The sequence below is a fragment of the Emys orbicularis genome, chromosome 2 (genome assembly GCF_028017835.1).
Source record: "Emys orbicularis isolate rEmyOrb1 chromosome 2, rEmyOrb1.hap1, whole genome shotgun sequence".
NCBI lineage: Eukaryota > Metazoa > Chordata > Testudines > Emydidae > Emys > Emys orbicularis.
Window position 1 is genome coordinate 998,929 of NC_088684.1, and position 21,955 is coordinate 1,020,883.

Below are 21,955 nucleotides of genomic sequence, written 5' to 3' on the forward strand. Positions count from 1 at the left end.
TGATCCAGGACTTGCTAACGTCAGAGACCCAGCTAAGGAATTCTCCCAGTGGCAAGGGGACTTCTTTGGTGGGACTGGAAAAAGATGTCTGGCAGAGAGAGAGAGCATCGTTACGGGTGGGAAAACACGGGAGAGAAACGAAGAGGGAAAGAAATCAAGGTGAGAAAGGGAAGTAAGAACCGGAGTTTTAACAGTCAGCACCTCCACGCCGCTGTGCTGGACTACGAGCCCCCCCGAGCAAGGCAGACCTTGAAACTTGCAGCTGCTACCAAGGCTCTCGCTTTGGATCCAAGGTCAGACATTCTGCAAGAACCCCGTTTAGCAAAGGGGGAGGGGTGTGTCTGGCAGGCTTCCACCACAGCTGGCATGACTAGATACCTCCTGGGGTCCCTTCCAACCCGGATAGGCTATGACTGTGCGCAGAAACCCTGCGTGCGTGCACGTGTGCACACAGAGACCGGGGCTGGTTTGTCAAGGCACTGGGTCAGCCCGTGTTGCCAGGCTGGCAGAGGGGTTCTGATAAATACCTATCAATTCATTGGTCTAATGATTCAGGCTAAGAAATCAACCTTGTACAGGGCACTTCCCAGATACACGGAGAGAGAGACAGACAGACAGACAGACACATGCAGACATCGCCACCAGCTAACAGCAGCACACGGCAATGTAAGCGTCCCCCGGTTATTTGGGCCGGAAAAGCAAAGCACGATGGAATGCGTCAGAGTGAACAAGCAGGCTGGAGGAGGAGGCGCAGATGCAAAATAAAACCTCTTGGGGGGTGAAGCTGTGGAGCAGAGAGGCAGGCAGATCCATCCCCATGGCAGCAGGCTCTGTGAAAGCATAGACAGCCCCAGCATGCACTTACAGTCGGAGTGCTGAGTCCACAGCGGCTGTGGGGAGGTTCTGGGAGGTAGGCTGAGGAGCTCTTGGGAGGAGGCAGGGAGCAGACAGCAGCCTCCTCCTCCGCCCTGCCAAAGGCCAGCAGAAAGGATCCAGGCAACGGCTCCAGAGCTGGTGTGCAGAGGTTGCTGTCCTGGGCCAAAGCGCTGAGAGGGACAGTGTGGTCAGTCCAAAGTCCAAGGTCACAGTCTCTTTTCACGGGAAGAGGGGAGGGCCGCTGGCATAAGCAGCAGGTCTAGGAGCTGGGGACAGTATCCTCTCCTCCTCTGGGGATGGCTGGGGATGAAGCTGGCAGAGTTAATAAAAAAAGTCACTAGATGGTTAGGATCAAAAATGCAAAACTGTCGGCAGGTTCCGCCGGGCTGGGGGGCAGCTCGGTGGTGGCTGGTTTGTCTACTCTGCAGATGGTACGAACCGAAGCAAGCTCCTGGGCTGGAGGGTAGTGTGTTCTCTCTCTCTCTCTCTCATCGCTAAATATACAAATACTGTCCCAACAATCATATATATTAATATCTATTAGTCTCGTCTTTTTGGTTAAACTTTAGGCACTGCTTTGGAAGAAAATTGGGGTTTAAAAATAACCATCGGATGATTAGCCAGCAGCGTTACCACATGCAGAGCAGGAGCAGTGGGAAAGCTCCTCGGTGTTTTGGGGGGCTGGGGCAGGCAGGGAGGGGACTTTATGCCACCGTCAGCTGAGGCCTCTGCAGTTCCGGGAGCTCCCTGTTTGCTTCCCATCCGCAGCTCCCGGAGAGGCTGGACAAGGCGAGTGTGAGTTCAGCGGCGTCCACGTCGCTCTGGGGACCTGATGTGTATCTGCGTCCGTAGCTGGAGGAAGAGTAGGAGGAGGAAGAGAAGGTCATGGAGAAGCCGGAGCCGGTGGCATCAACGCTCCCTCGCCTGGAGCCTGATCTAGATCCTGTTCGGGAGCCCGATCTAGAGCCAGAGGTGGAGCCAGAGCCACTGACGTTGTAGGGGCTGTAGTATCCTTTGCTGGACTGGGAGGAAGCTTCCAGCAGGCGCAGGCCTGTTCCCTCCTCCACCATGCTTCTGTCCATTGCATCCTTGTAGGAGATCTTCAGTTTCGTTTTGGGGCAGGTGAGATACTTGGAGTAGGTGTTCACGTCCCGCAGCTTTTGGGCTGTGCGCGTGTCGATTGTGCCTTTCTGCAGCGCGTCATCAAGCGAGACCCGGCCTGGCACGTCGGGCTCGATCAGCCCACCCGTCAAGTACTGGACCTCCAGGAACCGCTGGCCGGCTTCGTAGTACAGCCAGCCCTTCTTTAAGGCTTGGGCGGCCGACATTTTCGTCTTGGTTCTCGGATCCTCAAAGCCATAGAAAGCCTTCTGAGCGAGGTTGATCCTGTCCACCATGATTTTGTCAACCAGGCCCTTGTTGACTGCATCAGCAACAGAGAATTTCTCCCCAGTGGTGGGGTCGATGATGCCTCCGGTGCAGGCCTGGGACTCCAGCAGCCTCTGTCCGGTGATGTTGTCAACGAGATTGCGGTGCATGGCCTCCGTGATGGACACTTTCTCCAGGGTGTCCGTGTCCAGGATCCCGGCAATCGGACCGGTCTCTTCAGCAGGGTCACTCCAGGATGTCAGCTGAGCTCTCGCAGGGGATGGGCTTATGGGGTAGGAGGAAGAGGACCCAACAGAAGAAGATCTCGATCGGAAGCCGCTCACGTTTCCAGAGAGCATGTCTGCGAACTCGGTGATGGACAGGGTGCCGGAGCGATACTGGTCCAGGGCAGACTGATCAATCAGGCCCTTTGCAATCGCTTCGTCGATGTCGTACTGTCGCCCGGACCTCCTGTCGATGATCATGGACTTGACCACCCCGTCCGAGGAGGAGATGGTGATCTCTTCCCACTCACACTCTTGCTCGGAGAGCTCCAGGTAGGTCTGGTGGTCAATGAGGCCTTTGCGGTAGGCTTCATAAACTGACATCTCCTTCCCCGTCTCTGGGTCGACGATCACCACTCTGCGCTTGCGGACAGATGACTTGGACGAGGTCTTTCTCTCCCGCTTCTTCTCCTTCAGAGGGAGCAGGCACAGCCCGGTCTCCGGGTCGGTGATGCACCGCTCCATGAGCTGCAGGTAGGTCAGGTTCTCCTCGGTGTTGGGATCAAAGAAGCCCTTGGTGTCATCGCTGGGGTCCAGGAGGATCTCGTTCATTTCCTCGTCGAACAGGCCCCGCTTGTAGGCCATCTCCACGGGCAGGCGATGGCTTTCCTCTGGATCGATAATGCCTCCCGTGGCGATCTGGGCCTCTAGCAAACGGATCCCATGATCTTTCAGGATCAGGCCCTTCTTCATGGCCTGGAAGAGGGAGATCAGTTTGCCCGAGTAGGGGTCTTTGTAACCGGTCACCGCCCTCTCCGCCGAAAGGAGCTTGTCCTTGAACTCTGGGCCCACGATGCCCATCCGCACCGCCTCCTCCACCGTCAGCTTGAGGCCCTTGATGGGGTCAATCACGTACCCAGTGGCTGCCTGGGCCTCCAGCAGCTCAAAAGCTGTGCCAGGCCGGATGATGCCTTTCTTCATGGCTTGGTACACGGAGAGCCGCTCCTTGGTGGAGTCCACGAAGACACCAGCGATGCAGCTGGTGCCCTCCAGGAACTTCTGCAGGTTTTTGGAGACTTCTTCGATGGAGGTTAAGCCCTCTTGGAGGCGCTGGGCGGTCGCTTCGTCCATGACCTGGGACCGCACCAGCTCCTCCACGCTGATCTGCTTCCTCAGGCCCCGGAAGGTCAGCTTCCTCGTGTCACACAGGGGCAGCAGCAGCTGGCCGTTGTTCTCATCCTTCCGGCACCGCTTGAGGAGCTGCAGGTAACTGAGCTTCTCGTCCGTGGAGGGGTCCACGTAGCTCCGGACCTCGCTGGGCTCCGACAGCCTGTCGCAAGTCTCCTTGCTGAAGAAGCCACGCTGATAGGCGACCTCCAGGGGCAGGTGGAACCCCAGGAACGGGTCGATGATGCCACCAGTGGCTAGCTGAGCATCCAGCAGCCGGAGGGCTTCCTCAGCGGGGATCAGATCCTTCTTCATGGCCTGGAAGAGCGAGATCTTCTGCTCGCTGTACGGGTCCCTGTAGCCGGTCACAGCTCTCTCTGCGGACAGCAGCCGGTCGTGGATTTCCGGCCCCACCACTCCTTTCCTGACAGCTTCGTCTACCGTCAGCATCTCATTCTTTATGGGGTCGATCATGAAGCCAGTGGCAGCCTGGGCCTCCAGCAGGGAGCGGGCTACCTCAGGGCTGATCAGCCCTTTCTTCAGGGCCTGATAGACACTGAGCTTCTGCTTGGTGGAGGGGATGTAGATGCCAGCTATGCAGCCGGTTCCGTACAGGTATTTCCAGATGGTCTCTATCTCCAGGATCTCTCGGATGGTCTTGGAGCCCTGTTTCAGCAGGTTGTATATCTCCAGGGAGATGATCCTGGCCTCATAGAGGTCGTCGGCAGTGATCCGGCGCCGGACAAAGTCGTAGGAGGTCAGGTCCTGCTGCCGGACGATCTCTGTCTTCTCGATGATCTCAATGATGATGATGATCATGCGCTCCTTGGTCACCTGGCCGGAGCGGAACTCCTCCATCAGCCTCTTCCGCTGCTCCTCGGGGATGAGGTCTGACTGCATGATCTCCCACAGGGACATGGAGGAACCGGACATGCTGCCCACGGGGATGCTGACCTGCGTTTCCTCAAATGCTTTCCGGGTCTCTGCCTCCGTGTACACATGGGTCGTCTCCACCATGGTGGGCTTCTCCGGCTGCTTCAGGGGCAGGAGGTACAGGCCGGTCTCGGGGTCCTCGATGCACCTCTCCTTTAGCTGCAGGTAGGTCAGGTTCTCCTGTGTGTTGGGGTCGAAGAAGCCCTTGGTGTCGTCACTGGGGTCAGAGAGGATCCGGTTCATTTCTTGGTCGAAGTAGCCCCGCTTGTAAGCCACCTCCAAGGGGAGGCGGTGACTGTGCACGGGGTCGATGATGCCGCCGGTGGCGACCTGGGCCTCCAGCAGGCGGATGCCGTGCTCCTTGAGGATCAGCCCCTTCTTCATGGCTTCGAAGAGGGAGATGGTGTTCCCGGAGTAGGGGTCCTTATACCCAGTGACGGCCTTCTCCGCGGAGAGCAGCTTCTCGTGGAGCTCCGGCCCAACGAGACCAGCTTTCACAGCCTCATTGACACACAGCTTTTGGTTCCTTTCGGGGTCGACCATGAACCCACTGGCTGCCTGAGCTTCCAACAGGGTGACAGCAGTGCTTGGCCTCAGCAGGTTTCTCTTCATGGCCTCGTAGAGGTTCAGTTTCTCCTTCGTGTCTTCCACGTAGATGCCAGCGATGCAGTCGCTGCCCCGCAGGAACCTCTTCACAGAGTCCGTCTCAGAGAGGTCTTTCACCGTCTTCTTGCCTTCCTTCAGCTGCTCGTACTGGGCTTTGCTAAGGACCCGAGACTCCAGCAGCTCGCTAGCAGGCACAGGTGCTCGGAGGCCGCTGAACATCAGCTTCTCCTGCTTCTTGGTCTCCGTTTCCTCGATGATGGTGATCATTATCTTGATGATCTTCTCAATGGTGACCCTGCCGGTCTTGTACTGTCGCAGCAGCTCCCTCCTTTGCTCCTCGGTGAAATACTCAGAGTGGATCAGCTCCCAGATCGTCACTGTGCTGCCCTTCAGGCTGCCAGCTGGCACCTCCAGGGTGGCCTTGTCCAGGGACTCCTTCGCCTGGCTGTCAGTGTAGACCTCCTCTTGCTGTGACCGGATGGCCTGGTCTGAGAGGGGCAGCAGGTAGAGGCCGGTCTGCTTATCCGGTCGGCATTTCTTCTGCAGCTGGGCGTAGGTGAGGTTCTCCTGAGTGTTGGGGTCGTAGAAGGCCTTGGTGTCGTCGCTGGGAGTGGATAGGGCCTTGCTTGTCTCCTCGTCGAAGTAGCCCCGCTTACAGGCAACATCGAGTGGCAGGCGGTGGCTGTTCACAGGGTCAACTATGCCACCGGTGGCCAGCTGGACGTCCAGCAGGCGGAGCCCGGTATCACTGGGGATCAGGCCTTTCCTTAGTGCTTGGAACAGGGAGACAGTCTGACCGGTGTATGGGTCTTTGTAGCCAGTCACAGCCTTCTCTGCAGACAGCAGCTTCTCATGGAACTCTGGCCCGACAGTTCCAGCTCTCACAGCCTCGTCCACCGAGAGCGTCTCGTTCCGAACGGGATCGATGATGTACCCCGTGCCTGCTTGGGCCTCCAGCAGCGGCAGAGCAGCCTCTGGCTTCAACAGGTTTTTCTTCAGGGCGTCATAGAGCGTGAACTTCTGCCCAGTCGACTCCACCAGGACGCCAGCAATGGTGTCGGTGCCCTTCAGATACCTCTTTATGGTGTCTGCATCAGCCACGTCCTTCACAGACTTCTTGCCCTGGTGCAGCTGGTTGTAGAGATCTTTGTCAATGATTTTACTCTCCAGCAGTTCGGCGGCAGGGACGGCCGCGCGGAGCCCTTCAAAGCACAGCTGGCTCTTCTTCTCACTCTCTTCCATTACGGTGATGACGATCTTGATGATCTTCTCCACGGTGATCTTGCCAGTCTTGTACTGCCGGAGCAGGTCTCGCCTCTGCTCCTCGGTAAAGTATTCCGAGTTGATGATCTCCCAGATGGTCACGGTCTTTCCTTTGAACGTGCCGAAGGGGGCAGACACCGTGGCCTTTTTGAAAACATCTTTGGCCTCTTGATCCGTGTAGGCCAGGTCCCCTCCTTTGGCTGCTCTGTCGGTGAGCGGCAAGAGGAAGAGTCCAGTCTCAGGGTCAGTCATGCATCTCTCCATCAGCTGCAGGTAGGTGAGGTTCTCATGCGTGTTGGGATCGAAGAAGCCCTTGGTGTCGTCTGTGGGGTCTGACAGGGTCTGGTTCATCTCTTCGTCGAAGTAGCCCCGCTTGTAAGCCACCTCCACGGGGAGGCGGTGACTGTGCACGGGGTCGATGATGCCGCCGGTGGCGACCTGGGCCTCCAGCAGGCGGATGCCGTGGTCTTGGACAATGAGGTCTTTTGTCATGGCCTGGAAGAGGGAGATCTTGTCTCCGGTGTAGGGGTCTCTGTACCCAGTCACCGCCCTCTCGGCAGACAGCATTTTATTGTGCAGCTCTGGTCCAATTACTCCTTCTTTCACAGCCTCGTTTACAGAGAGCCTCTTGTTTCTCACTGGGTCAATTATGAAGCCAGAGGCAGCTTGTGCTTCCAGGAGGATGAGTGCCGTGCCTGGGCTCAGCAGCTGTTTCTTCATGGCCTTGTAGATGCTCATCTTCTCGTTGGTGGGTTTAATGAGCAAGCCAGCGATGCTGCTCCGGCCCTGCAGGTATTTCCTGAGGTCATCCCTCTGCGCCAGCTCAGTCACAGTCACCGTCCCTTTCACCAACTTGTCTAAGGTCTCTTTGCCCAGGATGCCGGCCTCAACCAGCTTCTCTGCAGACACCTTCTGCCGGATGCCATCAAACGCAAACTCCGGCTCCCCGTTCTGAGCCAGGCCATCCACGGCGTCTCTGCCATTGGGCACCGCTTTGGTCAGAGTCAGCTGGGTCGGCAAAACCACTGCAACCTCGGGAATGTCGTCTGTTTGGATCATGATCTCTCGAGTCTGGGCCAGCGCAGTCCTATGTTCCTCTTGCAGCTGTTCCAGTTTCTCCCTTAGCTTCTGGTTTTCCTCGGCAAGGAGTTTCTCTTGCTGCTGCCGCTGCTTTTCCAGCTGCTGTAGCTCCTCCTGCTTACGCTGGACATTTTTCTCCGCCTCTTTCTGCTTCTTCTTTGCATCGTCCAAAGTGGCCTTCAGCTGCTGTTTCTCCTGCTCCATCTGCTTCTGCTGCCGCTCCTGCTCTGCCTTCAGGTTCTCTGCTTTGTTCATCTCATCTTTGAAGAGTTTCTCCAGCTTAGCTTTCTCTTCCTCAATGAACCTCTCTTTCTGAAGCAGGCTATCCTTCTCCGTTAAGAAGCTCTGCTGGAGTATCTGAGTCTCCTGACGGAGCTGCTTCTGCTGAGCCGTCTGTATCTGGAGCAGGGAAACAAAGAAACATCTCTTAGACCAAAACCCACTTAACCCCAAATAGAGAGCACAAAAACCTGGTGCAGACAGGGATAACCATTAGTGGGAGGGCGCTAGCAGGAAAACGCTTGGGGTATAGCAGCAAGTCGTATTACAGGCTAGTACCTTGGGCTTATGTTAGCAGGTACACGGGCCGGCCCACTGCGGTGCATTAGTGTTAACGGGGTGGGGTGGGAAGAGGAGGAGGAGTTTGGGCATTACTGCACGCTAGACTGGATTAAAGAAGCAGGAGAGGGACACTGTTCATCCGTCGGGGTCAACAAAGCTAGTCATGCCCCATTGTGCGTCCCAAGGAGCAGGGTCAATGCCCATAATGGCCAAGGACCTTAGAGTCACCGTCTGTGCCTGGCGCTAAGGGAGTGGACACGCTGTGCCTCCAGGAGAACGGCACAACATGTGCATGGAGGATGGACTCTGCCCACCCCAGTAACAGATGAGCAACCTCTGTTAGCGGCGTGAGGCAAAGCGGCTCAAATACACGCCCGGGTCGATTACAGGTCACACTGCAGCTGGACCCTTAGCACTGCACACGCATGTGAGCTGTGTGCGTGTGCTCACGGGAACTGCAGGAGCAAGGCTGCAGTGCTGGGTCCGTGAAGCAGAGACTTGGTGCCTTGGGTGAGGTTTTCTAGAGCACTCCAGTGACCCGGGAGCACGAGTCCCCCGAGAGCCGATGGCACTTGTGCTGCTACACCGTGGAGGTGCTTTTGAAAATCCTCCCCTTGTCTGTGCCCGTGTCCCCTCTGACACTGCACCCGTAACTACCCTGGGGGCTGGGCTGAGACCAGTCTGCGGACAGCCCAGGTGGGGGATGGAGGGTTGTCGGGTACTAAGGGAACTGTGGACCCTGGCTGGCATTTTGTGGGCACAGTCAGCTGTCCGAGCAGAGGAGCTCCGCGCTGGCAGTCCCAAGGCTGCCGTTCTGCGTGGTGAGGACACTAAGGGAAGGGTGTCCCCCAGCATGAACATGACAGCAAGGGGGAATAGGAAAATCAATACCTCTTCTGATCTCTGCTGCAGCAACTCCGCCTCCCGCTTCAGCTTCTCCTTCTCCCTCTCCAGCTCAGCGATCGCTCTCTTCAGATTCTCCGCGTCCCTGTCGCTCTGCTGCCTCTGGATCTCCAGCGTGTGGACCAGCGTCATCTTCTCCTGGGTGGTCAGCTCCGTCTTGTGCAGCTTCTCACTGATCTCCTCCGCCTGCTTCTTGAACCGCTTCGCGTCCTCCTCTGCCTTGGCCTGGGCCATGCTCATCTCGGTCACGTGCAGCTTGAGGCGCTCGGCCTCGGCCATGATCTCCAGCTGCCGCTTGCGCTCGACCTCCAGGAGTTTCTGGAAGCCCTCGGTCTCCTCAGTCAGGCGCTGCTGCATCTGCTCTTTGTCCTCCTGGAGCTTCTTGGCGTGCTCCTGAGCTAGGTCTTTCTGCCTCTGCAGCATCTCTGCCTCCGCCTTCAGGCGCGTGGCCTCCTGCACTGCCTGCATCTTCTCCTTCAGCATCTTCTCAGCCAGCGCCCGCTGCTGCGCCAGGTCGTCCTCCGCCAGCTTCCGCATGCGGGCGGCCTCCTGCGCCTCCACACTCAGGCGAGCAGCCTCCTCCGCCACGAGCTTCATCTTCTCGGCCTCCTCCAGCAGGAACTTCTGGGTGTTGTCCTTGTCCTTCAGGATCAGCACCTTGTTCTCCTCCTCGATCCGGGTCTTCAGTTTGATCAGCTCCTCCATCTGGATCTTCACCTTGAAGAGCTCTTCCTCCACCTGGGCCTTCTGCCTCATGGCGTCCGTCACCTCCTCCTTCAGCCGCTGCAGCTCCTCGTCCAGGATACTCTTTTGGTGGTCCGTCTCCTCCAGCTGCAGCTTGACCTTGGTCAGCTCCTGCTCCACCTGGGCCTTCTGCCTCAGTGTCTGCTCTGCAAACTTCTTGTGCTTCTCCATGTCGGCGTCAGCCAGCTGCTTTTGCTTCAGAGCCGCCTGCTCAGCTTGGGCCCGCTTAGCCGCCTCCAGCTCCGCCTCCTTCCTGAGCTTCTCAGCATCCTCCTGGGCTCTGGCTTTGGCCTGCGCCTGCTCCTCCGCTCGCTGCTTTAGACGCTCTGCCTCCTCCACCTGCTGCCGGGACAGGGTCGCCTCCTGCTCGGCCTTGACACGCGCAAACTCTGCCTCCTCCGCCGCTTTCTTGGCCTTCTCGGCCTCTTCCCTCAGCTTGTCCAGGATGTTCTGTTCCTGGCGCCTCGTCTGCAGCAGCTCCTGCTCCTTCTGCTGCACAGTAGCCAGGTGGGCCTTCTCCTCGGCCTGAATTCTCTTCTGAGCTGCTTCCTGGGCCAGCTGGATCTGCCTTTCCGACTCCTTCTCTGCCAGCTCCTTCTGCCTCTTGGCCTCCTCCACCTTGGCTTTCAGGCGCTCCACCTCGTCCAGGGCCACCTTGCGCTGCCGGGCGGCTTCCTGCTCCGCAGCCAAGATCTTCTTCACCTTCTCCTCGGCCTCCCTGCGGCGGTTCTCCTCCTCCAGGGCCAGCTGCCGCTGCTTCTCAGCCTCCTGCTCGGCCGCCTCCTTGCTGCGCTGGATCTCCTCCGCGCTGCTCTTGATCCGGCTCAGCTCCAGCTCCAGGTCTGTCTTGCCCGCCGACGCCTTCTCGAAGTTGATCTTGAGGATGCGGATCTCCTCCTCGATGACGCGCCGCTGCTTCAGCGTATCATCCACAATGCCCTTCTGCCGCTCCAGCTCGGTGTGAGAGGACTTCTTCAGCAGGGTGATCTTCTCCTCAATGTCCTGCTTGTGCTGGGCTGCCTGCTCCTCCAGCAGCTTGCGCTGGTAGGCCTCGTCCTCCGCCAGCCGCCTCAGCCGCTCGTTCTCCGCCTCCTTCTCCTTCAGGGCGATCTCTGCCTCCGTCTTCAGCCGGGAGGCCTCACTGATGGCGGCCAGTTTCTCCTTCAGGATCCTCTCGGCCTCGGCTCGCTGCCGGGCCGCCTCCTCCTCGGCCAGCTGCCGCTGCCGCTTGGCCTCCTCCGACAGTGCGCGCAGCCGAGCCGCCTCTTCGGCCAGCTCCCGTAGCTTGCTGGCCTCGGCTTCCAGCTTCTGCTTGGACTTCTCGTTGGTGGAACGGGAATCCTCCTCGGCCTTGGCCTTGCTCTGCAAGAGGATCTCCATCTCGGCACGCAGCTTGGCCAGCTCCTCCTCCACCTCCTTCCTCTTATGAATGGCCTCACTGATCTCATTCTTCAGGCGGAAGAGCTCCTCCTCCAGCAGCAGGCGTTGCTGCTCCCGGTTCTCCATCTCCGCCTTCAGCCGGATCAGCTCCTGCTCAGCCGAGAACTTCTGCTGGGCGGTGCCCTCTGCCAGCTTCCTCTGCTTCTCCAGCTCCTCCTCAGCCAGCTCCTTCTGCCGCAGGGCAGACTCCTCCATCTTCGCCCTCTTCCTGGCCTCCCTCTCCGCATCCTCCTTCTGCTTCTCAGCTTCCTCCTGAGCCAGGGTCTTCTTGTGAGCCACCTCCTCTGCCTGCAGCCGGAGGCGCAGGGCCTCGTTCGCCTTCTGCCGCCATTTCTCCAGCTCCTTCTCTGCCTCCTCCCTGGATTTCTCTGCCTCCAGCTGCTGCTTCTTCAGGCGCTCTGCCTCCTCCTGCAGATGGGTGACTGTGATGTGCTCCTGCTTCAGGGACATCTCCAGCTGGGCTGTCTTCTCTGCGAAGGACAGGCGCTTGCTGTGCAGCTCGGTCTCCGCGCTCTTCTGCGCCACTTCCTGAGCCACTTGGATCTGCCGCTCCTTCTCCAGCTCAGCCTGTTTCATCCTCCTCTCTGCCTCCTCCGCCTGCATGCGCAGCTTCTCCAGGTCCTCCATAGCCTTCTGTTTCTCCCGGGCCGCGTTCTTCTCTGCCTGTACCTTGCGGTTCAGCTCCTCCTCCGCCTCCCGCTTCTTCTGCGTCTCATCCTTCACCTGCTTGCGCAGGCGCTCGGCCTCCTCCTGGGCCAGCTTCTTCTGCCGCTCGGCCTCCTCGGCCCGGGCCCGCAGCTCCCGCAGCTCAGTCTCCGCGCTGGACTTCTGCTTCTCGGAGGTCTCGAGCTGCAGGCGGATGATGTGGATCTCCTCCTCCACCTTCCTGCGGCTGTACTCCACTTCCTCGATCAGCTTGTCCTTGGATTTGATCTGGGTGTCCGAGTTCTGCTTCAGCTGCATCAGTTCCTGCTGGATGTTCTGCTTCTGCTGTTCGGCGTCCACAGCCACCACCTCCCTCTTGGAGACCTCCTCGTGCATACGGCGCTGCAGCTCCTGCGCCTCCTTCTCAGCCTGCGCTTTGGCTTTGGCGTGCGCCTCAGCCAGCTGCTTCTGCTTCTCCAGCTGGGCCTCCACCTCCTCCAGCCGCTTCCTCTCCTGCTCCTTCAGCTTCTCCGCGGCTCTCTGGAGGGGGAAGAGTGCAGAGAAAACAAAAGGGAGAAGACGAAATCACAACGAAAAACATGGAACCAGCAGCACACACACGCCCAATGTGAGATGGTCCGGGGCAGGGGGTGGAGGATGTGGCATGGGGATGGCCTGGAGCCCCCGGCTCTCCCCGTGACTAGAGGTGGCAATGCTGGCTTCTGGAAGACGTATGGCAGACAGAGAGGGGACACGGCACTGCTATATCTCACTTAGTACAGCTCGGGGAGGCGGGTGACAGACCGTGACACAGCAAGCAGGACGGCTGTGCGGGAAGCAGGGTGACCAACAAAGCAGGAGCAAACAATGGAGCACGAGCAAAGCCCACAGCAAATGAAGACAGGAAGCTAGCAGCTTGCACACCTTTACCATGCCCACTGCAGGCCTTTCCCCGGGCAGCCACGAGGGGAGCCTTCTCCCTCTGGAGGCCCCAGCACAAAAGCAACAGCTGCGGAAAAGTACAGTCGTCACAGGGGCGAGTGAGGAACCCAGTCGGGCTGCAGAGCCGGGAGGGCGGGGAGAGAGCGTGGGAGATACGGGCAGCAGAGAGAGAAGGGAGACCGACAGAGGGCAACAGAGGCACAGGGTAACCCTTTCCTCACCAGGACAGAACAATCTGTGGAGAGAGCTTTGAGTTCTACCCGGGGCTGCCCCACTCCCAACAGCCCAGGCAAGCCGGCCGCGTAGAGCAGGAAGGAGACCTGCAAGGGCGCAGGCAAACGCTGCCTTTTCCAGCAGTAGGGACATCCGGGAGCGGATTTACAGCTGCCAGTTCTCCCCGGGGCCCTCTCGGGGGGAGGGAGAGGGAAGCAGCGACCTCGCAGGGCTCTGCCCGGCAGCAGGGCCGATCCGGAGGGCTGAGGGTGAGCAGGGTGACGTCTGCACCCTGCAAAGCTCTGACCAAGGGCCTGGTGCTTCCAGAGCCAGGGGGCCCTGCTGAGCTCAGGCCCCACCCTCGTCTCAGGAAGGGCTGGGCTCCCTGTTTGCCTGGACTCTAGTGAGGTCTCCATTAGTTCCCCCGTTTGCCCCACCCCGATGGCCCGGTGGATCGGGAGAAGGGCCCGGGGCAGGTCCTGCAGGGGCAGAGGAGAGGCAGGAGGTGCAGTGAGCAGGTGCTGGGAGCAGGCTGCTTGTGGCCATGTGGTGAGGCGGAGAGAGGGAGGCTGAGGAGGGGCATGCGCAGAGGGGAGTACCTGGTGCAGAAATCCCAGAGTCATCCTGGTTTTTTACCCTCCATTAGATCCCAACCAACACAAACATCCCCCAAGACAAAGCACCGGCCCAGCGGCTCCTCTTCCCAGGGCAGAAATGAAGAATTAGAGAGGTTACAGCAGAGAACAAACGAGGAGCCGAGAACCCGCGGCAGGACAAGCTCCATGCTCACACAGACGCTGACTGTACTAAGTGTATCTGGGAAGTGCCCTCCTAACAGCCGACCGAGCAGAGCCCTGCAGACCCTGGCCAGCACCGGGGCAGGGCTGACGCAGCAGAGCCCTTGGTGAGTATCAATTTGCTGCACCGAGAGCCAGCCGCCAGATCAGCACAGGGTTAGAGGCCTGGGCTGGGCGTTAGTGATGCGGGACGGGCAGTAAACATGAACCATGTTCCTTGTTGTTATGGAAGGAGCGAGACCAACGCAGCTAGATGCACGCCAGGCCCTGGGCCGCCCCCGCCCCCCACTCGCCTACCTCCTCCTCCTCCAGCCGCCGCAGGGTCTCGCTGATGAACTTAATGTACTGGCTGGTGAGAGTGGTCAGCTCGCTGTACTGTGTCCGCAGGTCCACGTACTGCAGCCAGGAAACACAGGTCAGCGGGCGCATCCGAGGCAGGGCAGGAGACAAGTCCGCAGTGCAACCCCCTCCCACGGGCTCCTTGGCGCCAGACACCAGGGACTGACCCAGGCTTGGCCCCCTTGTGCACCACCCGTGCCAGTCCCCAGGCCGTACGCAGAGGAGGGCTGCAGCCCTCAGCCCAGGTCCAGAGGCAGCTTCTCCAGGCTGCCACAGCACCACAGACCCAGCTGCCCACGCTCTGCCCTGCACTGGCCCTTGCTGCTCCCGGGAGCCCCCCAAGCCGGGCGTGCCCCCCTCACCTCCTGGATCACGCTGTCAGACGCAGACTGCACTTTGGGTTTCTTGGCTGGGGAAGCCACGGGTTCCACCTGGGCCTTGTACGTCACCAACTGCAGCTCATAATCCTGGGGGAGAAGAGCCCACGTCAGAGACTGGCAGAGACCCAGGAGCCAGCGACCCCCTCCACAGGCTCCGCGGGATCCCAGCCTGCACCCCCCAGCCTGGGGCTCTGCTAGGGAGAAACCCCGTCTCCTGGGACACACGAGTACCCTGGCTCCCGCTCAGCCACCGGGCCCTGATGGGAGTGAACTCCGCCCAGGCCAGCTCTGCTGCCATGTTAAACCCTAACCCAGCCCAGCCCCGGGCGCTGAGCCAGCGCTCCTGCTGCCCAGCCTGTGGGCAGAGGGCCCAGCCCCGCGTGCCTGAGCCAGAGGGAGAGAGCTCAGCCTGGCAGGCCAGGAAGCAACGTGGGATTGTGGGAGGAGCTCAGGCCCGCACCTTGATGGCGTCGATGTACTGCTTGGCATATCTCTGGCACTCGTCCACCTTCTCCCGGTTCCGGTCGCACTCCTCCAAGAGTTTCTGGGGAGAGACAACTCGTGAACACCGCAGCCCCTATTCCGGAGCGTCCTCGCCCCTCGGCTCCAGGCAGCCCCCGGGGGGCACAGCCACCCAGGCCGATGGGCAGGCAGAGAGAAAAGCAGCTAGTGGAACAGAATCCTGCCACTGTTGGCTTTCATTGCCCCATGCCAGCAAGCCACCAGCTCCCCTGCCCCATGCCCCCCTGGGGGGCGTCCCCGCCGGGCGCCCTGTCACTGGCGTTACCTTCTCCTGCAGGAGCTGCTCCCGCACACTCTTGCTGTCCGTGACGGGCACCGACTGGATCTGCTCCTGCCTTTGCTTGGCATCCTGGATCCACCGGATGAGCCACTCGTAGCTCTCGTGGTAGTAGCGCTGCTGACGGCCCAGCTGCTGCAGCTCGCGCTGGCGCAGGTCGATCTGGGTCAGCACGGCCTGCCAGCGCTCCAGGAGCTGCTGGATCCGCTCCCGGTACCGGTCCAGGTCCACGTCCCGCTCGCTGTGGCCTCTCACCATCCGCTCATTGACGTCCTTGGCCTTGTTCAGGTCTGACTGCAGGGTGCTGAAGAGGGGCTGGTGCCCTTCCACCTGCCCACGCAGCCTCTGTGGCACACAAGGGCTAGGTCAGCGATGGGCACCTCCCTGCCCCCCTGCCATCCCGCCCCCGGCTGGACGCGATCGATGCTCCTGGCGAACGCAGCCCTTGCTGGAGCTCCACTGCTTTGCCGGACCCGGGTCCTGGCCAGCTGCTGGGCACTGCTCCCACCCCTCCCGGCCAGTGCCGCCCCAGTGCCTGCATGTGCCCCCATGCTCTCTCGGCTCTGGGGCGGGCCCAGCCCCCGTGTGATCCAGGTCTGGGCCTGGGGAACACCCGCGCTGCACCCAAAGGAACTGATCCTGTCTGGGCAAGTGGGGGGCCTCCCCGGCCATTACCTTCAGCTCCGCCTTGTTAGCCTCCAGTTCCTTGAGGTCGGAGGGCACGGCCTGCACCTCCTTCAGCTGCTCCTCGTATGTCTGGACCAGCTCCTCTGCCCCCTGCGTGCTGCGGATCACCAGGTTGATGGTCTTCAGCCTGCGGGGGGAGCAGATTAGCTCGCAGGGCGCCCAGAGGGCAGGGAATGGAACAGACCTGTGCGGGGGGCAGGAGGGCGACCCCCAGCCCATCTCACCCCGTGTCCTGTGGTGAGCACTCCCAGAGCCAGCCAGCCCCTGGGTATGGGGGCCAGCCTGGGCTGGTGGCATCGCATTGTCCCAGACACGCCCACTGGAACATGAGCCCCACTAGCCTGTCCCTGATGCTGGGCGGGGGCGGCTGTGGGCAGCGAGGGGCTGCCGTGCCATGGTGGTGCTCTCCCCCCGTGGCGAAAGGGGCTGGCTCCTGCCTTGGAGAAGGGGGGTTGGAGCCTCCTGAATGGTCTCATTCTCCCTCTCCCAACGCGCCTGAGTATTCAGCCTCCACGCCCCCCGTGCCAGGGAGCTCTCCCGGCTAATCACGAGAGGAAACACCTCCCTGGCACAGCGTTTAGACGTGCTGCAAGCAATGGGTCCCTGGGGCCCCTGCATGAGATGGGAAACACCCCAAGCCTCTCCCCCTGCCGGGGCCGCAGACCAGACGGGCAAACCCTCGCCCCTGCGCCAGGCCCGGGTGTGAGATGGCCAAACCCCAACCCTCCCCCTGGAACTGCGTGTGAGGTGGGCAAACCCCAACCCCCGCCCCCGAGTCATTATTCTGTGATGTTACGGACATGAACTGTGACCGTATAGAACATTGTTGCAACCAAGGTCCTATAGTGGCACCAAATCTTGTACAAAGGAGGTTATGGTTTGCTGGTTATGATTATGCTGTCTCTATGCAGGTATCATGTTTGTATTTAAAGCTATAAGTATTGGCTCTATACTGTCTGTAGTTCAAACTTATGCTGTGCTTCTGGGTGACACCCCAGACAATGTGGCGTCAGCTCTGCCTAGCCTGCTTGATGGCCCATTAAGGACCATCAACTACACAACTGACCCACTGAGAGAAGGCAGATACGCCTTGTGACTCAGCAAGGCAGGGACAGGCCTATGGACAGAACTGTAAGGTTTTTCCAGGCCATGTGCTGGGCAGCTTGTGTTTGGAACAAAGGAAGCACAAGCCACATGGCAAAAGGACTATAAAAGGCAGCTGCATCTTCTCCATCTTGTCTTCAATCCGCTTCTGACCGCTGGAGGGACTTTGCTACAAACAGAAGCTCTGAACAAAGGACTGAATGACCCATCCCAGCTGGGGATGTTCCAGAGACTTGATCTGAACCTGCCATGGGGGGAGCCTGGAGGAAAACTGTCCGGGGGAGGGGGAGACGGGGGCTGCAAGGAGTCCCTGAAACAGAGGGGCTGGGGGGGGGGGGAGGCCTGGGGGCTGGAAGGAGCCCCCGGGGTCACAGTGAAGCTATTCAGCCCGGGCCCCACACTCACTTCTCCAGGTAGATGGTGGAGAGGCTGTACACCTGGTCCATCTTCTGGAGAGTGATCTCCAGCTCCGAGCGCAGGACGGGGGCCGAGCTCGAGTGCTCCGGCTGGGCCAGCACCTTCTCCGTCTTCGCGCCCACCTTCTCCAGGCTCTTCCGGATGCCCTCCAGCTCCACATGGATTTGCTGCGGGAATAGGGTGGGGCCGTTACTTCAGGCAACCCTACCTGCTGCTCACTGGCGGGAGGCAGGCGACGCCCCAGGCTGGTGCCTGGCCTGGCACTAGCTGGGTTTCCCAAGGCGCTCCCCAGAGCAGGCCAGTTCTGGGGCCAGGCCAGGCCAGGCCATGCCGCGCCCCAGCTCCAGGGACATGGCAGAGCGTCTCGCTATCACACGGGGGCCCTGTCACCAAGTGTGAAGTTTTTTTAATGGTTTTAGGAAGCCTGCATGTGCCTCAGTTTCCCCACGCATGGCACTGGTCCCTGGGGGGGAAAGGGCTGTGTGAGAACGGCGCCCGGCTGGCTGGGGCTAAGTGGGTCACTAGAAAGGAGCTGGCTGAGGCCATGAAGACAATGGCAAATCCAATGAGCTGGCAACCGCCCGCCTTTTGGGAGGTGGGGGACCTGAGCCTACAGGACAGCCCCAGCGTAGGTAGCGTCCGCACAGCAGCTGTGCCCCGGCAGTGGCTCCTGTGTAGACGTACCCAGGGAGGGCCAGGAGGGGCTGAGCCCAGCCCGGCCCGTGGGCCTGAAGCAGGATGCGGCGGGATCCCTTCTGGAGTCAGCCTGGGAGGGGATGGAGCACAGCAGGGGGCCAGTGCCCTGGGGTAGGTGGGTTCTGATGTCTGAGTAGGGAGCTGACTGGCTGCAGGATCCTCACAGGGGGCTGAGGGGGCGTATCTGCTGCTTGCTGATTGGCTGGGCACAGGATCCTCATTGGGTGGGGGCGTACCTGCTGCTTGCTGATTGGCTGGGCACAGGATCCTCATGGGGGAGGCTGGGGGGGGGGGCGTACCTGCTGCTCGCTGATGCGCTGGGCACACTCCTTGACCGGGTCCTTGTCGAGGGGCGCTCGGATCTTGTGGACAGTGCGGGACTCGCAGCCCTCCAGCTGCAGCCGGATGTCCTTCAGCTGGGAGATGTAGCTCTTGCACATGGACTCGTCCTGCTCCCCTGCGCAGGGTCAGTGGCTTCATTAGTGACAGGTAGGGAGAGGTCTCCCAGGCATGGCCCTGTGGGCCCAGAGGGGTCGGGGGCACACCCCACACAGGGGAGGGGCTGTAGGACGAGAGGTCTCCCGGGCATGGCCCTGTGGGCCCAGAGGGGTCGGGGGCACACCCCACACAGGGGAGGGGCTGTAGGACGAGAGGTATCCCGGGCATGGCCCTGTGTGCCCAGAGGGGTCGGGGGCACCCCACACAGGGGAGGGGCTGTAGGACGAGAGGTATCCCAGGCATGGCCCTGTGGGCCCAGAGGGGTCAGGAGCACACCCCACACAGGGGAGGGGTTGGGACGGGACGAGAGGTCTCCTGGGCATGGCCCTGTGGGCCCAGAGGGGTCGGGGGCACCCCACACAGGGGAGGGGCCGTAGGACGAGAGGTATCCCGGGCATGGCCGTGTGCCCAGAGGGGTCGGGGGCACACCCCACACAGGGGAGGGGTTGGGATGAGAGGTCACCTGGGCATGGCCCCGTGGGCCCAGAGGGGTCGGGGGCACCCCACACAGGGGAGGGGCCGTAGGATGAGAGGTCTCCCGGGCATGGCCCTGTGGGCCCAGAGGGGTCGGGGGCACCCCACACAAGGGAGGGGCCGTAGGACAAGAGGTCTCCCGGGCACGGCCCTATGAGCCCAGAAGGGTCGGTGGCACACCCCACATAGGGGAGGGGTTGGGACAAGAGGTCTCCTGGGAAGGGTTCTGCTAGGGGGAGGGGCATGTCACAGACAGCCTGGGCGGGGGGTGGGGGAGAGACAGCCACAGCCCTGTTGCAGACGTGGCCCCGTGGGGTAATGGCCTTGTCTCAGGCGTGGTCCCCAGTGGGTGTATGTGGAGGGGTGTCCTGGCTTTGCTGCAGGCCTGGTTGTAGTAGTAGGATTTTATGTTTGTATTTTGTATAACTTAGAATGAAGGATAAAGGATAATTGTAATCCCTTTAGTAACCACATAACCCATTCTAAAATGTAATCCTGTCCGAAACTCTCTGTACAATTGTTTGGGGTGAGTAAAGGCTGTGTGCATGGTTAAGGATGAGTGTGAAAGCCATCCCAAATATCCCGATGGTCAAGAAGAAGTGAGAGACTTGGAGAGACAGCAGGAAACAATCAGAAAACATCCATTGTAACTGATGCTAAACGAGTTAGCAGCATCGACAACCTCAGAGGTGAGGCAAACACCCCCGAAGGCGAGACAACAAAGAAGAGATAACAGCGGAAAACCCCAAGATTAACCCCACTGTAAGGACTAACGATCACAGAACGACATTGCAAAATCCATAGACCAAAGTGGGAATTGACAAGTATAAAGCTGGGGTGTTTTGCCACAGAACTCTGGGTTCAGTCCTGCAAAGCCTCGGAGCATCGGCTCGCGACCGGGAGTGTGTGTTTTCAATAAACGCGGCGTGTTGCCTTTTCCCCTGAAAGATCCCGTGTGCTTCTTATAAGCATAACAGGGTCCCTGGCCGGGGAGCAGACATGGCCCCAGCTACACGGGAGGGTCCAGACGGGCGGGCGCGGCCCCGGTTACCTTTCTCCAGGCTGTGCAGCAGATGCTCGTATTTCTGGGTGCAGGCCCTGTACTCGCGCTCCATCTGCAGCCGGTCGTCCGGCAGGAAGCTCTGCGAGTCCTGGCTGTCGCGCATGAACTCCTGGAAGTGGGTCTCCAGGCTGCGCAGCGTCTGCCGGTAATCCTCGGGCTGCAGCGTCCGGAACTGGGGGCCAGGCACACGGCCTCAGACGGGTGCTGGCCTCCCTTCGCCAGTGCCCCCACGCCCAGCAAGGACAGGGGAGAGAAATCCCTCTGAGCCAGCTTCCGCCCCAGGCCAGCCGTGGGTGACACCCTGTTCCCGCTCCCCCAGCGACAGGTGGGTGTTGGGGGGCCAGGGGACCCTTCCCCAGCCACGGGGCTCTCTCTCAAGATTGAGCCTGAATTTCCCACCCTCCCAGCTCCTCCCCGGGATCTCCAGCCCCCCTCCGCGAACAGGGCCGGGGCCCCAACGCACCATGAGCAGGGACCAGGACTGGATCTGCTGGATGTCCCGGACCAGGTACTGCCAGGACAGGAGGCTCTTCATATCCACGTGCAGCTGGTGCCACAGCGTCACCACGTGCTGGTGGCTGACGTCCAGCCTGGGGAGAGCGAGAACCAGTGAGCTCAGCCCGTACGGCCGGGCGGAGGGCAGGGCTCCCTGGCACGGTCCAGCCCCCACCAGCCCCACAAGACCTGGGGGGACCCAGGGAGCTTCAGGGGAGAAAAGCTGCTGGCCCTGTGGCTGGCACGGGGATGGAGACAGTGCCCCTGACATGCACTGCCCCAGGCAATGGGAGAGGAGACCAGCCCAGGTGGGAGCAAAGGGAGGGGGCAGCAGAGGGGTCCAGAGAGAGGTGGGGGGAGGGGAGCAGAGAGACCCAGACAAAGGGGGGAAGGGGAGGGGGCAGCAGAGGAGCTTGGACAGGAATCAGGGGGATCCAGAGGAGGGGGAAGGGAAGCCAAGGGACCCCAGAGCAGATGGGCCCAGTTGGAGGAGGAGGAGAGGGGTCCCGACGGATGAGGGGGGGAGCCGAGGCCCGGGTGGGGAGGGGTCCCGACGGATGAGGAGTGACCCCCCCGGCCCTGCAGCGTCCCCGCTCGCACCTGCTGACGGCGTCCAGCGCCTCCCTGTTGGGCGGGGGCACGAGGAAGCAGACGGACGGCACGACGGACTCGCTCCCCGAGCCACTGAGCACCTTCCACTTGGAGGGCTGGGCGTTGCTCACCAGGACGCACTCGTCTCCCTTGTGCACCGTGATCTGGGGAGCCGGGGGGCAGTGTCAGCCCCACACGCCAGCGCCCGTCTGGCCAGACTGAGCACCGGCCCCTGCCCCCAACCCCTGGAGCCAGCGCCCTGCGCCAGGCTCACCCTCTGCACCCCCTGCCTGTGCTGCTGCCTTGCTGGGCCCCGCCCCCGGGCCCCTGCCCCCAGGCCCCCGCCCCCAACCCCCGCCCCTCACACCTGCCCCCTGCCCCCAGGCCCCCGCCCCTGCCCCCAACCCCCGGAGCCAGTGCCCTGCGCCAGGCTCACCCTCTGCACCCCCTGCCTGTGCTGCTGCCTTGCTGGGCCCTGCCCCCAGGCCCCCGCCCCCAACCCCCGGACCCCTGCCCCCAGGCTCCTGCCCCCGCCCCTCACACCTGCCCCCTGCCCCCGCCCCCAACCCCCGGAGCCAGTGCCCTGCGCCAGGCTCACCCTCTGCACCCCCTGCCTGTGCTGCTGCCTTGCTGGGCCCCGCCCCTGGGCC

The 21,955-nt window shown here is 61.0% G+C and overlaps 1 protein-coding gene across 1 annotated transcript in view; it reads right to left on the bottom strand.

The window, feature by feature from the left end:
- Positions 1-838: 838 nt before the first annotated feature.
- PLEC (plectin) overlaps positions 839-21,955 on the bottom strand; it is a 72,419-nt gene continuing 51,302 nt past the window's right edge. The window contains exons 21-32 of the mRNA XM_065398575.1: positions 21,315-21,469; positions 20,683-20,809; positions 20,208-20,391; positions 18,484-18,641; positions 17,477-17,655; positions 15,956-16,094; positions 15,269-15,625; positions 14,942-15,025; positions 14,464-14,568; positions 14,060-14,158; positions 8,970-12,350; positions 839-7,916 (exon numbers count right to left, since the gene is read on the bottom strand). Coding sequence (XP_065254647.1) covers positions 1,581-7,916; positions 8,970-12,350; positions 14,060-14,158; positions 14,464-14,568; positions 14,942-15,025; positions 15,269-15,625; positions 15,956-16,094; positions 17,477-17,655; positions 18,484-18,641; positions 20,208-20,391; positions 20,683-20,809; positions 21,315-21,469 — 11,304 coding nt within the window. The 3' untranslated portion in view covers positions 839-1,580. The remainder of the gene's footprint in view (positions 7,917-8,969; positions 12,351-14,059; positions 14,159-14,463; positions 14,569-14,941; positions 15,026-15,268; positions 15,626-15,955; positions 16,095-17,476; positions 17,656-18,483; positions 18,642-20,207; positions 20,392-20,682; positions 20,810-21,314; positions 21,470-21,955) is intronic.